Source organism: Scophthalmus maximus, chromosome 16 (assembly GCF_022379125.1).
Source record: "Scophthalmus maximus strain ysfricsl-2021 chromosome 16, ASM2237912v1, whole genome shotgun sequence".
In the NCBI taxonomy this organism is placed as follows: domain Eukaryota; kingdom Metazoa; phylum Chordata; class Actinopteri; order Pleuronectiformes; family Scophthalmidae; genus Scophthalmus; species Scophthalmus maximus.
In genome coordinates, this window is record NC_061530.1 from 10,001,761 (window position 1) to 10,018,457 (window position 16,697).

The window sequence follows — 16,697 nt, forward strand, 5'->3', positions numbered from 1 at the left end:
GAGCACACAGGCAGAATAAATATTTCATCTCTTTATTATAGAAAAGATTTAACTAAAAAAAAAGAAAAAAATCAAATATTCAAAAATGCTTACACAATCAACAACTTTACATTTGTCGAAAAAAAAATCTCACTAGACATTCCAATATTACAAATAAATTATGAAATAGTGTTGTTCATTTCCATAGGCAACCCAAACCCCCAACAATGACTTCAAGTGTATACAATAAATACACAACACAAGGGAGGATAAGGAGGAAGAGCATATGAAAACACAATTTGATCAGATCTATTGTACAATACACAAAACATGGCTGTTCACATTGAGGTTTTCACTGTGCTAGTTACATAGGGCCTTACTTTAACCATCACTGACGACTAGTCCTTTTGCTTGAGCTCCATGGTGGATAAGGACTTTTCAGGCTTTCTTGACTTCCTGTATTTGTAGGCCAATAGGATTGTGGCCACCAAGAGCACCAGGCCAATGACCAATAGGATCCACTGTCCAGCCATGGCAGCTGGGCTGTCCACGCTCATGCCCAGGAAGTCCACTCTACTTGTTTTATCTTCAACTGCACCTGGACACACAAGAAATCCTGAGTAAGTGACATGCGGTTGTTGGTTGTTTGTCACCAATAAACTCACGCGTTCACATTTGGAAAGCTGCAGATTCTCCACAAGGGGAAGCTGTTCAGTCATTTTCAGAGGCTGGAGGGAAAGAAATGAAAAGCCAGCCACTGCGATTCAGATGTGTGGAAGGACATATTTTGACATTACCACCCACAGGAAAGAAAACAGCTAGTGCAATTTTGAAATGTGTGCCAGCCGTTTGATAATGAGATAATAACTTCTGTGTACTAATTTTTTTATAGCTGAATATTTGTTAGTGTGAGTGTGTGTATTTTTTTAGGTTTTACATTTTGAACTTGTGCCACCTGCTTGCCAAATAATCTCCAAGAATTGAACATCAATGGATATGAAATTAACTTCCGTTTTCATTTCAGCAAAACCCCAGTTTATAATTTCAAATATTCAACACCAAAGAAACCACAATGGGAAAAATAACATTCTCTGATCTTTTGGCCTCTGCACCCTGCTGCCAATTTTTAACACTTTGTCCAAACAAAAAAAATTACTCCTTTAACGGAATAAAAATTCAGCATTTCTATCTCGATCTGTCCAACAACAGCTGTGCTCTTTTGCCACTATCTCTTGCCAGCGCTCGCTTGCTGAGAATCTCACTAATCTAATCTGTATACATCCTTTCAGCAGGATCTCATCAGTAAAACAAGAGGAGCCAGAGATTGCTTTCACTGTATGAAACAGCAGAGGAGAAAAACAAAATGAAAGCCTCTGCGAGAAGTTATCGTGCCTTTTCTTTCTGGGAAGGAGTTCAAAAACCATTTGGCTTGAAGACAGGAAATCATTATTTAACACAGTTAATAGGCTTTGCTACGCGCATGTGTTTCTGTGGAAGTGTTTACGTATATGTGGACGCCATGAATGAGCGGGACATACTTGAAGGTTTCCAGGCGTACTCAGGCCACCCGCGAATATCGTTGTTCTTGTTGTTCTCTGCCTCCAGCCATTGAATAAGGGGTTGGAAATACTGCATGAGTGGCTGGGCACTCATTTTGGGCTGGCCGGTGATCATGGTCATTGCCTCGGGCCAGGGCTTACTGGAGCCCAGCTTCATCACGTCACTGCAAACAACAACACAGGTCAGAGAGCAGGTCAGGGAAGACGAGGATCAGTAGCAAGAGTGTGTTGTCCAGATAATTACACACATGGCGTGAACCTTTTCACTCGCTGCCTGCACTCACAGACACTAAAATCCCTCAGCTGTCTAATGTCAATGTTACAATCACTTCTCTATGGAAACCAAAAAAATACAACATTTTACACATTGTTATCTTGGTCAGTCCTTGTACGTATGTATATTGAGATTTGACTGTTCTGATTCACCCTGAGATATGGCTGTTACATACGGCTGTACCTTTTTTGTGGAAAACATTATCAGTGGTTGCATATAAGATAAAGTAAGATAAGATAAGATAGAACTTATTCATCCCACACCAGGGAAATTTACTTGTTACAGCAGCAGAGTATCACAAAAAAATAGCAAAAATATAATGTAAAAATACAGGAAAATCTTAAAAAAAAAAAGCTATATGCATATACAGAGATATAAAACACTGCCAAGGGGTGTTATGGGTGGGTTTACTTGGGTATGTAAGTGTGCGTACTCACCCCAGCAGCTTCCCTGCTTCTTTAGATGTATAAATATCGCAGGTATGGAGAGGTCCAACATGTTTGGCAGCCTCACACAGAGCCTTGTGGAACTGAAACTGGATTATGAAGCTGACAAAGTACCTGATGGAAGATCAGTAGAGGTACTGTTATGACTGTGCGTCAATTCCACAAACCAGATGTACAAAGTAAAACACAAAAACAAGCTGATACTTGATACATCAATTGTTTATAATAGGGATTTTTTTTTTTTTACGTTAAGCCATGTGAGTGCACGTTATGTTTTACAACACACTTATCTCAACTCTCTTTTGTAGATTAGAGTATGTTGAAGTAGTTATCAGTATATCTTTGCTCAATTATCAGGCGTGACGTTTGTTCTGTCAAGTCAATTTACCTAACATAGGGCACATTAGCAGGAATGTGGAACTTTGCACCAGGATCGAAGTCATCCTCAGTGCGGGCTACAGGTGGAGACAGTCCCTGGTATTTCATTCTGCAACGTGAAGAAAAGGAAGAGTATAATGTGGTTGTTATGTGTTTGTAAATAATTTACAAATTGAATAATTTATCAAACAATGATACACTTCCTCGTTAATTTTCCTTTATCTCATAAACAATGTACATGGTGGTGTAAAAGTGCTGGTGAACTTTACCTGAGGTTCCACCACTCTTTGCTGTACTCAGTCGGTGGGATGCGTCCATCAAATACCTTCCATCTCCACTGGTCCATCAGGTAGCCAAAGGGTAGGAAGGCGATCTTGTCAAGCGCCATGCTCATCAGGAAGTTGATATCGCTCTCTTGGGGATAATGGACAGAAACACTTCAACCATGAGCTGAAAACTGTCAAAACATAATGTGCTTCTGCAGAACTCGTCGCGGTCATGGTCACCCACCAGCGTTGCTCTCAACTTTGTCCAGGAGGCCGATGCTCTGCAGATGCTTGGGCGTGGACACAGAAAGGGCAAGCACATCGCCGATGGCTTCATGGAATCCAGGGTTGGCCCCGTCACGGAAGGACACAGGCTGATCTTTGTACTGCAGAAAGTACTGGACGTGGCCCATCTCATGGTGCACTGTTATCAGGTCATCCATGGTCACAACAGTACACTGTTTGATCCTGGTGACACAGACAAGACAATAATTACAGCAAAGAACCGAAGAACAGATGAAGTAACTCAGTCCTCTAAATATCTTTGGGCTGCCTTCCTTGCCCCACACAAGGACATGTCTTATTCCATTGGATGAATTTTAACGATGAATTCTGCATCGTGTCTGTGATTGTTAATGATACTGTATGTGCCTGTGGGTGCTTCGCTATGTTTGTTGTCTGTCTTATCTATTTACATAGTTATGATGTGTTCTTTGCAAAAGACATCCCAGTGAGGATACCCGGTGGAATAACAATTATATAAAACCATTATACAAATATTAGATATACAAAGTATGACCACCAATCGCTGAAAAAAACAAAAAAACAACACCAAAAACTCTGGATTAACCTGAAGTCTTTCCGGTTGTAGAAGTCCCATGCTGAGGCGTGGCACACCACCTGGCGTCCGTCAGATGGCTTCTCCAGCATGGATTTGTTCCAGAACTCTTGTGGCATTGGCAGCAAACCGAGAGAGGTGAAAAATTTGTCTGATTCCTGAAACATTTTGATGGCATTCCAGCCCTGAATGGTGAAAACAAAGATAATCAACAGGTAAAAAAAAAGCAACAGCTTTGTAATATATTCTCATGACAGGCCTATTATGTACATTGCATGTCGTGATAAATATCAACTGCTGCTTTTTGCTCATTTTATTTAGTGTAATTAAAATTCTGTGAATTTATCCACATTCTGCTGGGGCTTCCACTTACTGCAATAAACTTACCATTGATCTTTAACAACTGCAATGTAAATGGCGGGAGAAAGCTAGTGTTGTGTGTGTGTGTGTGTGTGTGTGTGTGTCTTTGTGTATTCATGTGTGCAGATGCGATCATTATGCAACAGCTGGTTCTTATGTCCATTCACCTGTTCCACCATTGCTGGCGTGGCGTCAACCTGTGTGGCATGTGGATAGGGCATGGCCAAATCCATGATGCCAGACCATGTCTGTGCCCACATGTTGCCTGAAAAGACAGAAGACATCATTAATATTTTATATTTCTAAGCCTTATAAGTTAGGGGGCAAGTCACCCTCTGCTCTGCCAGTGTTTAACCAAGTGGGATTTGTGACTTTGAGTCGGTCCAATCCCTAACCGTGTGCAACTGTCACACACAATCTCACGCTTGACGCCTCTGAAAGCAAATTAAATCCCGTCTAAACCCGATTGCATCTACAGCCAATGGCAGAATATCAATAGGGTATGCACCGGCATAAAGGAAGAGTTTGGGCTGTAGTGTTAGAATCCTTTGGGTTCCATAATTAAACACTGGCTGAGTTGACCTTGGCCTCAACTCCTAAAAGTCTGATATAATCAACACAACATTTCTAGAGTCCGCAGCTATAGAATCCAGTCCAAAATGGTCCAGCTCTTTCAAAGTAAGGTTTCCTCTTGTTACTTACCCAGCAAATGAGCAGGAATGGGCGCCTTCAGGTTGATGTACTTGGGGCCATACTTTTTGTACAAAGCCCTGCGAACATACGCATGTACGTTCTGATAGAGCGGCTCCAGCTCCTTCCACAGAGACTCCAGGTCTTCCTCAAAGGTCGGGGTTTCGTACAGGGAGCGCCAGAAAGCCCCATTGTCAGGGTGACCTACAGCAAGCACCAGGGATAAACACAGCCAACAGTCAGGTGCATTTTCTCAATAGAGTTTATAAAGCAGGCAGTGCTGACTGAGTTTTAAGCAAATAAATGAAGCAAACAATTTCACAACAACAATTTTGGGATAGGTACTTTCTTACGGGGAGTCATACAGCTTTATATGGTAATAATAAGGTTACCACACGTTGGCTTAGCTTAGCACAAAGAATGGAAACATGGGTGGAAAGGTAGCTTTGTTATGTTCAAAGGTAACAAAATCTGCCTCCCAGAATGGGGGGTTGTGTGCCAGACTATTTCTTGCAAACAGATAGCAGTACACTGTTGGTAAGTACTGATGGAACTGGTCAAGAGAGGCTCTTTGACTCAAAAAGTCATCCAACTATGTCTTGGTAAAAATGACCATATAGACAGTTACATAAAATGGCGCCTCTAGCGGTGACAGTAGGTACGTCACAAATAAAATGTTCACCTCAGAGCATCATGGGCCTTTATTTTCTCTACCAACGCATGGTTAATGAGCTTGTAACGGTGAGGATGAGGGTGAGAGTCAGGGTTGGGGTGACATGGCAGAGAATCAGCACGATTATTTTACGGACTATAAGGAGGATTTAAAATGATCCATTTAAGGTCATACCATTGATTTTGGCCGCTTGGTTGGCCAGTTCAACATATCTCTTGTAATCCTGACGAAGCACTTTTCCAGCAGCATCTCTCCACCCCTTCCAGGCAAATAACAATTCATCATAATCCCTGGACTCTGCCATGATCTTCTGGAGATCTGAAACACAGCACATTCATTTAGTAAACAAACTTAACTACTGTGAAATGTACAATGCAGCAGAGCATGATATCTTTTTCCTGATGTTTCAGTTTTTCTTGTAAAATATTGCCAAGGTCCTAATCATCATCTATTAAATAATTTCATGTGTTATTAACCAATAATAAAAATATATTTTGCCATCAACTATGGTACTGTTTGCTCATAAATTACACCTGGTTCCTTACTCATATAACTCTTTATATTAGGAGTGGCATGGTCGTACCTGGATCCAGAGGGTGGCATGTCCCATTGTCTCTGCAGACCTCAGCCACACTGTACTTGGTCTCCATGTTGGACAGGAGAGTGTTGTACTGAAAAGAATTAGATGAATAAACAAAGTCAGATCAACTGGCCTTTGCTAAGATGCCTCTCCCAAGTAGAAAAACAGGTCTCTCATGTGCCTACAGCATAATTGTTACTCTGTTGTTGTTTGAGTTTAATCTTGGAGGGCAACTTCAAATTAACATTTTTCTTTTTATAATCACCAGAGCTCAAGTGAGCTGAGCATTATCCAGTTTATAGCCATGGAGCTTTAATCGAAATGTAAAGATGAAAATTATACTTGACAGAATAAATGACGCTGCAAAGTCTACTACAGGCATTTTTTAGACTAATTTAACTGGCTTCAACCTTTATGGCCTTAAATGTTCAGTCCACTAAAGCTAATAAGTGCGGATATTAGAAGAAAAATGTGTTTCCTTTTTTGCAAGTTGGTTACTTCCTTGTAGATTCTTTCAGAGCAACATCATTGTGGGTAAGGCATGAGCAGTACCTCAGGGAGGACACATTACGTTAATGGCTGTATAAATTAGTCATGTACGCTATCATTACAAGTGTAATGGAAGTGCCCTTAACCTTTGCTGCCTCCTTAAAGTACTACTATTACTGCCACTAGCTTCCATTTCTCCTGTCAGCTAGCTAACAAGATATCAGTGTGCGCAAATGGCAAAAACTAATTACATCTAATAAGCAATTTTACTGTTTTCTAGGAGGTTTGTATCCTTTCTGAATATTGAAATGTCTTTATATAAGTTATCATTGGAGTAGTATTTTTTCTGCATTCCTATTGTATCCACTTTATTGATTGAACCAATCCACCCCCAACCTATTAAACTATTCCGGCCCCCAAGAGCTGCTCAGTCTTTAAAAAAAAAACAATTACTCCACACCTCTTCAAGCTGTGCGGAGGGAAGTGCAGCACGCTCAATGTCACTGAGTTTTTTGATGATGCGTTTGACTGAGCCATCCTGGAAGTCCGTGGAGTCGTACTGGCGGGCCTTCTGTCCAAACTTCAGGGTGTGGCCTGCCATCTCCAGGTTTTTCTCAAGCTTGAGAGGAATAATGAAAACTCTTTAATTTACATCATGTGTATATGGAGGCAGAGTGATTGGATGGATTGATGGACTGGTTAAAGGATGCACAAAGAGGTAAAGTATATAGGTCTTAGGGCCAATAGGTAAATAGAAACATGCATTGATTAGTGACTCACTCATTCAATCATTTATTGATTAAGTGACACATGTTTTGATGAAGCAATCATTTTATTGATTCCCTAATTTAATGTTAAAAAAAACAGAGTTCAGGTAATCTCAGTGGAGTCGGTCAGTCTGAGGGTCTCACCATCGCCTGCTTATTGCCTTCATTGATGTCCGTGTTATACTTCCAGGAGGCCTCAGTGTAGGCGTTCCACACCCCCTCAGCTGTACTGTTGTACTCATCCAGAAACTTCTTCGCATCAAGCTCATCTGTATTCTTGTCTGGGTAAACAAGGCAAGGAGCGATCAGCTCATATGCATGAGGCGTATTGTAAATAAATATCCATGTAATTAAGGCTGAAGAATACCATCTTATTTGAGATAAATTATGTAAGTTAAGTTTAAATTATGATTATAGTGTGTAAACACCAGAGGTTTTCATGTTTTTTATGTGTTTGCTTCAAATGGTTGATGTATTTCAGTTGGTTTGTTTACCATTAATATTGAATACTACGATTATTATCTCTTACCAATATCCTCGGGGTAGCCCTCAGGGACGGGTGGGACCCAGTCGAAGTCAGGCCATCCCAAGGTCTCATTTACGTTTTGCTTTTCAAGCCACTTAATAATGGGGTCAAAGTATTTCATCAGTGAGCTAGCATCCATCTTGTTGGTGCCTATAGCCTCCAGGAGCACCTCAGGCCAAGGCTTGGAGGAGCCGGCCTGGAGAACTTTCCTGGAGGAGGTAGAAGGAAATTGTACCACATTTTGAATGCTCCCATTAACCATTATTGTGGACAATGGAGGCCCAATTAGATAACTTACTTTAAAATGGCGCCTGCTTCTTTGGAGCGGTAGATGTCACATGTGTGTAAAGGACCAGTGTGTTTGGCTGCTTCGCAGAGTTTTTCATGTAACTGGAACTGCAGGATGAAGCTGACGAAATACCTATGGGGGAAAGATTATGATCTCTTCTGTGCACCACATTTACTGTATAAGAACTTTTCAAAATTTTCACAATACTACACCATACATAAAAGTACAACAGAAAAACATCAGAATAAGGCTTTAGTACAATATAAAAAAGGTTAAACAAATAACTTATTAAAGTTTGTAACAGCCCAATACACTGGTTAGAAATGAAAGTGATCCTTTCGCTTACATCATAACAATGTGTTTGTCTGTTTAAAGAAATGTGTTTTTGATTAACTCTCCTCCCACGTTAAAGGCCCACTGCCTCTGCAACAAGCTTCCTTCCCAAATGTGAGGAATTCACACACAGTACGTTAATCCTCAGATCACCAGCAAGTCTTGTATATTAATTCACTGTACTATTGTTGACTTGACATACACACACTCATCATGATTGTGCATTAAAAAAAGCTGATATGTCTTTGCCCTTTTCTTTAAAAGAATTGTGACATATCTGGATTAGCAAACAATTAGTCAGACAGCCTAAGAAGATTGTGTTTATTCCAGTTACAGCAGTGAGTAAAACATGATGCTACCTGATGTATGGCGTGTTTCCAGGGATGTGGAATTTCGCCCCAGGATCAAACTGCTCCTCTGTACGTCTGGTGGGTGGGCAGATGCCTTGATATTTTGTCCTTTAAAAAGAAACAAGAAGCAGGTGAGTAAAAACAGAGCACTGTGTTTACATAAGTTATGGAAAATAACTGACGTTAATTGTTGTTTTTCTCTTTTACTCTCATATGGGTATGTGTGCTCCGTTGCTGGTCTTTTTGTAATAAACCTTTATATACAATCAACATGTTCACATCATCGCTACTTAGTATACAACAGTTGCCAGCAACACCTCACTTCAAACAAACACTCACACACCCCAGTTTGCATCCTGTTCAGACAAACCACTGTTTTCTACTCTAACTACAGACTGTTGAGGCCGGGATTCACAGTCTCACAAAGCTGTAAAGCATTCAGTATCATCTAGTTATCATCTGATTTTGCAGCTCCACCAAATTTACTCTCACTACTTTGAACACAGCAGGAACATTTTTTCAGCAATAAAGATCTTAAAAACCTTGCCCATTATTCACAAACAGACAGACTAAAGTGGAGCAGTTAAGAGACCGATATTTCCCTCAGGAGCTATTGGAGACGAAAAACAGAGCTCACGTTGAGTGAATATAGGACTTAAATTCATCAGGGGGACATAAACACCACTCCAAATGAATGGTATTGTTGCTGTGGAATTATTGCATATGTAACTGTATATGTACTCTATACAGACATAAGAGTGGTATCAACTTCTCATCTTAAGATCAGTGAGAAAGTAAATGTATTTCCCAAAAATTCAAGAAATATTTTTAAGCATAGTAAGCCTGCAACATTAAAGCCTACCTGAGGTACCACCAGTCAGCGTTGTACCGATCTGGAGGAGTGCTACCACTGAACACGCCCCATCTCCACTGATCGATGAGGTAGCCAAAGGGAAGGAAGGCTATCTTCTCCAGAGCCATCTTTAACAGGTAGTTGATATCAGTTTCTGGAGAAAAAAAATGCAGGGTTTTAATACATATATATTTTTAAACATTTGTTGATGAACACAAATTTATCATTCGATTATTTTGGTGGCTTGGATTATTTTTTGTGTCATTACCGGGGTCGGAGGTCACAGATTCCAATAGATTGATGGTTTTCAGATGTTTGGGTGTGGAAACTGACAAAGACAATACATCGCCAATAGCCTCGTGAAAACCGGGGTTGGCTCCGCGACGGAAGCCCACGGGCTGGTCCTTGTACTGCAGGTAATACTGGACGTGTCCCATCTCATGGTGTACAGTGAAGAGCTGCTCCATGGTCACTGTGGTGCACTGCTTGATCCTAAAGAAATATTATAAATAAAATGGGCCACATGAATGAATGCATGAGACTTACATTGTTAATGCTATGGCTCTGAAGATCTTTGTGCGCAGTAACCACAATATAGCTGTAATCTGTTTTCACGAAATAACTAACATGCAATTAAAATTAATTGATTTTACCTGAAGTCTTTGCGGTTGTAAAAGTCCCAGGCAGACGCATGGCACACCACCTCTCGACCCTCGGGCTTCTCCAGCATCGATTCGTCCCAGAATTCCTGAGGCATCTCCAGCAACCCGAGAGAGGTGAAGAACTCCTCGGCCACACGAAACATGTGCGTGGCATTGTAGCCCTGTGAAGAGGGAGCAATCACACAGGTCATCTCTGCGCCATCTGGCAAGGCTACATCACCTCAGAAAAAGAGAGAATAATACATTTTCCTACATTCTATCACAGAGGCACAACTCTTTCCACTTACTTGTTTGACCATTTCATCAGTCACGTCCAGGTTGGGTTTGTCAGGAAATGGGATCATTATACCATAAATATTGTTCCAGGTCTGAGCCCACATATTTCCTAAGGGGAAAGGAAGAAAACATACTGTGAAAACATACTGTGAAAACATACTGTGAAAACAACGTAAAAGGACTCGGATTTGATGAGCAGATATGGAATTGGATTCATATTTGATAAAATGTTATCAAGCCACAACCTTAAATATTTTTTAATTATTATTTTTACATTATTGCAGAATAAAGTCAAGGCTATTTTAAAGGGGCAATAAGCGATTTTGGAGGAAGCTTGTTTCTCTCTTTGTTGTTGTTGTGATTTCACTGCTCTGGCCGAGCCGCGAACCCACGACCTCGGGTATGGGAGATCGATGCACAAACCACTTGGCCCAATTCCCTGAGTTGCAGTGCCACCCGTTGAATTAGAATTAAAAACTGCCCCTTTAACTGGTGCATCTTGAACAGAAATAATGTTGAGTTCCTTTTTACTTTAAGTAATTAGGGCTCTATTTGGTCTATCCAAGTGCATGGTCTAAAGCGCATGGCAGGGCGTGTCCAAATCTACTTTTGCTAGTTTAACAGCGAAACAAATCATGGCTCTCATCAGGAAATTGTGTATTTTGGCAACACATTAAATGATCTGTTGTACCTAGCAGGTGGGCAGGGATAGGTCCTTTAAGGTTGATGTACTTGGGCCCATACTGGTTGTAGAGCTGGCGGCGCACAAAGGCATGCAGGTTCTTGTAGAGGGGCTCAATGGTCTGGTAGAGTTTCTCTAAATCCTGTTCAAAGGTCTTAGTCTCATACCACGACCGCCAGTCAGCTCCAGTGTCCGCAAACCCTAAACAGGACAAAATATGAATGTTCTTGCTCTTTCACTCCTTCTGTAACTAATCCATTTTTATTAGATGAATAACTCTTTTGTTGCATTATTTAACCTCTTTGACAAAGGTGAAGTTCTTACCATCAGCTTGAGAGGCATTGTTGCTGAGCTCCACAAACCTGGGGTAGTGGTCCTTGAGGGGTACACCGGACGCATTGTGCCAGCCCTCCCAGACGTACAGCAGTTTTTTGTAGCTCCTGGAGTTGGCCATGATGTCTGTGAGATCTGCAAAATGAAAAACAAATAATGTAAACCCTCAGTCAAAAAGAAAATGGTGAATTATCAGGGGAGACTGTGAGAACCTCAAAAGTTTCCCTAAAACAATTAAGATGCATTGGTGTTTAGATGACTCCATGCTCTATCAGCAGGAAAAGGCCAGAACAGACACTTTGTCCAAGAGATTAGTTTAAGTTATGACAACTCCATGATATTCCAAGCTTCATGTAAAACAACATTCATCTTTAAAATGCCGGGAATAGGAAATGAAGGTGAGAAAAAGGTGAAGCTGAAGACACATGAGATAGTTGGAATGGTGGAAAAGGGAGATTCCTGACTGTCTGTTTGTTATTTCAATGACCGCACAGCTTTTCTGAGAAGGGATGTGCCCGATACTTTGAGTAACCTTGTTCCAGTGTGTTTCTAGGATTATAAAACCAATCCCAATCATGGGGACTGCACTTTAACAACAGTTAATGAGTTTATTTATGTTTTTTTGGTAGAAATAACATTTTCTTTACTCTAATTGCCATACTGTTTGTGTTTGCAAACATTTCTCACAATTATTTCTGGGAGCTATTCCTGACAAAGCACATGGCCATTGTTCACAAATCAGGTCTGTAGGCTTAAAAGCTACTGATGTTGTTTCCATAGCTTCTAACTCAACACTCATGGGCACATTAATAACACTTCCTTTGGAGACCTCTCTGAAGTCATTTTGCCCATCCTGTTCCAAGAGCCCACATCTTAACCACTTACAAATGTTTTTGTTCCCAGACTTCCCCTCCACGTTGTTGTTTATATCATTACTTCCAATCTTGCTCTGATCCTGTTTCTTTCAAAGAACACCTCAACATCTATATAGTATACTGCATGCACTTTCAGTCTCAAACAGAGTATTTTCTATTCTATTTACTCACGAGGTTCCAGGCTCCAGCTTATGTTTGGCTGTGGATGCACCTTGGCTGTTGAATAAATATTGTCCATGGTGCTGAGAATGGTGTTGTACTGCAGACGAGAAAAAGAGTCAGACTGATGACAAGAACTCACTGCTAATTTCCCATAAGAAAACATGAAATTGAAAAACCAACCTCCTTTCTTTCTTCCTGGGGCAGGTTGGCAGGTCCCAGCGTCTTGATCTTTACCATCAGATTCTTCTCTGTAGGTTTTAGAGAGTTTATCAGCTCGGGAGTGAAGACCTGCTTTGCCTTCATCCCCCAGGCTTCAGAGAATGCCTGCTCTTCAAGGGCTGCATTTACCTGAAGGAGAGAGGAGGAGAGAGTGAATGGCAGTGATATATTCGATCCATATCAGACTCCTCAACCAGTACTGGATGGATTGCCATGACGTTTTGTACAGAATTTCATGCTCCCCAGAGTTTGAAGTTTAATTTTGTCAGTGACCACCACACTTTTTGTCTACAGCAATCATAAGGTTGAAATGTCTGTTTTTTTGTTAAATTTTTCAACAACCTTTTAATGAATTGCCATTAACGTTGTTATGGCGATTCATGGTTCCCAGAGGATGAATCCTAATGATTTTATTTATCCCCTGACTTTGCCTCCAGTGCTCAAGTTCGCACCTATTGAATTTGACCATTGAAATTGTTTGGCACACATTTATGTAGACATTTATGGTCTCCAGAGGTTGAATCTGACAGACTTCAGTTATTTTTTTCAGCTTGATACTTGTGGTTTACAATGAAATGTCACAACAACTGTTGAATGGATACCACGCAATTTGATACAGACATGCATGGTTTTGCTTTTCTGAGTTTCGGTAAAGCTCTGGCTTTACGACCCACCATTATTGGGACAAAATTCCAATTTTGTCTGATCATTTTTTTTTTTCTTAAAAGTTTGGGTTTCTTAACAATGAGCAATACCGACTCACAGAGCCTGACACTCTTAGTCTTGTTATTCAACTCACACAACATGCCTTCATTTGTGGCCCAGCTGCTCTAACACATCTTCCCTCTGGGATCCATTAAGGTTCTCTATCCGTCTACTCAAAGCAACGACCGAACAGCAAAATAACCCCATGTAAAGGGTTATATTTCAACAAAATGTCTTTGTCGCTCAAGTACACATGCTCATAACTGTCCTCATCTCCAGAGCTTTTCTTTTTATGGCAATCTGGAAGGTCATATAGGACATATATGCATTTTCATGGCATTGCTGGATGGAGTCGAGGCTGCAGTGTAACTCTCTATGGATAGCAGCTGTGTTGAACATTGCAATGACTAACTACGGCTGCATTATTACAGCACCACATGTCCCGCATGCTGCACCCTTTTATTTCCCCCATGAAAGAAGAAATGTATTGGCTTGCACCAGTTGCTTAGCACACCTCCTGATAAATATTCAACAAATAAAAAAAGATAAAGCTAAAATGCCCTTTTCCTGAATTTCTTTCACTCAAGGTCTTTCTGTTATACAAGCTGCAACATGTGCTACCTTATCATTACAGTGTTACAGTGACTTGTCTATTAACAACTCTTCTGACTCAACCAAACAATCTCTGTGGGAACAGTAACTGGCCCTCCCGGTTTCATTTTAAGATAAATCCAATGAAGTTAGTATCTAAGTAAAGAATTATTCAAATATATTTTCATCTGAAATAGATGAAATGGAAAGATGCAGTGTTGTTTGTGTGAAATGTGTCAAATGGAAACACCCCTTGAACTCAGTTTAGGTAAAATGGTTCTCAAGCGTCATGCTCAAGTCGCATGAAAAACACTATGCAGTGAAATTAATGATTGAGCCTCAGGTCTGGTTGTGACACCTGACTGGGGCAGCCGGTATTTTATTCTGGGGTTCAAAGAACATCTGACTGATATCCACTTTTCATTGGTTTTTATTCAGCATGATTAGAAGCCGCTGAAATGATCCTCATTCTGTTTGATCCTCTACACCCTCACCTCTGAAAGTGCCAGGGCCGGAGAGGCTGAAGTGTGTGTGTGTGTGTGTGTGTGTGTGTGTGTGTGTGTGTGTGTGTGTGTGTGTGTGTGTGTGTGTGTGTGTGCAAATTCATGTTTGCTTCGTGTGCCTGAGCAGAGTGTGTCCTGCAGCCAGTTTATTTAAATGATTTTAATATGACGAACTTAACATGCAGCAGAAGTGAAATGCCAGCATTCGAACATTTGTCTGTCAAGCTGAATGGTCATGCTCCCCCACCCCACCCCATCCATGGCTGCCAGATCATATGAAGCTCAGCACTCCAATTCACTTTGATCCTATCTTTGAACTGTCCAGAAAAATAAAGAAAAACCACTCTGATACAGGGCAACTACTGGAGAGCAGAGCACATTCTGCAGCCTGACCCTGTTGACGCTGGTGTGGTTACACCTGTTCTGTCGATCAGGAGACCAGCCCCCAAAGCCTGGACAGTGTAGTGAGTCCTGCTGTGACAGCTGTCTAAGCACAGGAAAAAATCTTAGGCATTGCACTGTTTTGCGTTTGACGATTTGCTTTCACAAGTCTGTATAGGACTGGGTGAGCCTGTACTGTTCGCACTAGGAGTATGAGGGTGTTGAATTTTGTGCCTGATGTAAAAAAACAACAAAAAAAACACACACATACTATAGTTTCATTGATTCCTGTTTGGCTGTACTTCTCCTGCTTTAAGCCTGTATTACTCCTCAGGCACATGGTGAGTTGAAGCTCTAAAACGACTGCAAATTTCTGTTGATACAATATCCTGCTCCTGGAAAACATGTTTTTATCATGTCATCAATTGCAGGTATTGCCACATTAGACCACAGAGGCCATTGGTGTGTGTTAAACTGAATCCATCAGCATGAGAATCATAAAAGCAGACAGTTAAACTAATAAATAAGCAACATAATAGCACTGCAAGACCCCTTAGACATGTATCCAAAGCTTGAAGACGTTCGCGCCACATGAATTCCATTCTGTTTTGTATTTCCAGAGGCACACAAGCTGAGTTGGCGGCACTGGGAAGAAACTGAGCATGTCATTCTGGAGAGAGATGAATAGGGATGATCTCCAAATCAGGCAGGGCTAAGCTCCACATAAACCCCTTGACCATGCATGCATTTGTGATGATGAGGTGCCAGTGCTGCCAAGAACTGATCTAAATGGGCCCATTTCTTACCAGCATGCGTGGAAGGTTAAACAAACACGTCACCCTCTAACTTCAAGGCACTGGGAGCGGTCCTACCTGGAGCATCGAGTTGTGGTCCGTGATGTTGGTGTTGTACTTCCAGCTGGCAGAGACGCTGTCGAATAACACCTCCTCAGCAGTGCTGTTGTAGTCTGTGAGGAATTGCAATGCACCATCTGAGGTATTTTGATAATCCCCTGGCAGCCAGCTTGCTGGCAGAGCCACAGAGAGTCCGATGGCTGGCAGCAGCAGCAGCATGGACCACAGAGACCTGTCCATGCCAGTGCCCATGGCTGGCTCACGCCAAAGAAACGGTGGGAGAGAAAAACGTACTATGGAAGAGTAGGGAGGTAGGGCTAAACACACTTGCTTCAATGAAGTAAGAAAAACACCACCTTTCCCCTGAAGCTGGTATGTCATCTACTCTACTATTCACCGCTCCCTGCTGGTGAAATGCACAGGAGCCAAAGCGAGCTTCTTTTTAAGTGCCAGTTTAACCCAGCCCACACTCCTCTGCAGCCTTCCCTCTTACCTCTGTACAGCACTGGACATATTCCACACAGGTCCCGCCCCTCCCTTCTTTCTTTTTTTCTGTCTACCAGCCTGCCAGGATTAAGATGGCAAGAGTATCTGTGATCAGATCCAAGTTGCAAGTTGAAGATGAGCGATATGACACAGCAGCTCAGTGCGCCTGTCTGCCTGCTTGCCTGCCTGTAGTGTGGTTGTTCCTCTATAACCAGCACTGGAGTGTCTGGGGAGGGACTCCACATACTTTGCTCTCAGTTCCCTCCTTCAGCTTAGTGACAACAGAGGGGGGAACTGAAAGAGAGAGGGGATAGGGGA

At 41.5% G+C, this 16,697-nt stretch overlaps 1 protein-coding gene across 1 annotated transcript; it reads right to left on the reverse strand.

Moving 5' to 3' along the window:
• Positions 1-16: 16 nt before the first annotated feature.
• On the reverse strand, positions 17-16,352 carry ace (angiotensin I converting enzyme (peptidyl-dipeptidase A) 1). The gene is made up of 25 exons (XM_035612699.2): positions 15,912-16,352; positions 12,821-12,988; positions 12,650-12,737; positions 11,595-11,738; positions 11,280-11,471; positions 10,600-10,697; positions 10,304-10,473; positions 9,919-10,142; positions 9,660-9,804; positions 8,807-8,905; positions 8,124-8,246; positions 7,829-8,034; positions 7,444-7,580; positions 6,993-7,151; positions 6,047-6,134; positions 5,638-5,781; positions 4,803-4,994; positions 4,268-4,365; positions 3,753-3,925; positions 3,147-3,370; positions 2,906-3,050; positions 2,647-2,745; positions 2,250-2,372; positions 1,518-1,702; positions 17-577 (listed from the first exon to the last, which is right to left on the reverse strand). Exons 1-25 carry the CDS (start codon positions 16,272-16,274, stop codon positions 378-380), a joined length of 3,987 nt encoding a protein of 1,328 aa, XP_035468592.2. The 5' UTR covers positions 16,275-16,352; the 3' UTR covers positions 17-377.
• Between the last annotated feature and the right edge of the window lie 345 nt (positions 16,353-16,697).

What these genes read in the sequence shown, in the direction of transcription:
- ace (XM_035612699.2), bottom strand. Translation starts at nt 16,274, where the DNA reads ATGACATACCAGCTTCAGGGGAAAGGTGGTGTTTTTCTTACTTCATTG. An exon ending in CCCAGGAAGAAAGAAAGGAG is followed by an intron (nt 12,738 to 12,820) that starts GTTGGTTTTTCA and finishes TCTCGTCTGCAG; the next exon opens with TACAACACCATTCTCAGCAC. An exon ending in ATGCCACCCTCTGGATCCAG is followed by an intron (nt 5,782 to 6,046) that starts GTACGACCATGC and finishes GCTGTGTTTCAG; the next exon opens with ATCTCCAGAAGATCATGGCA.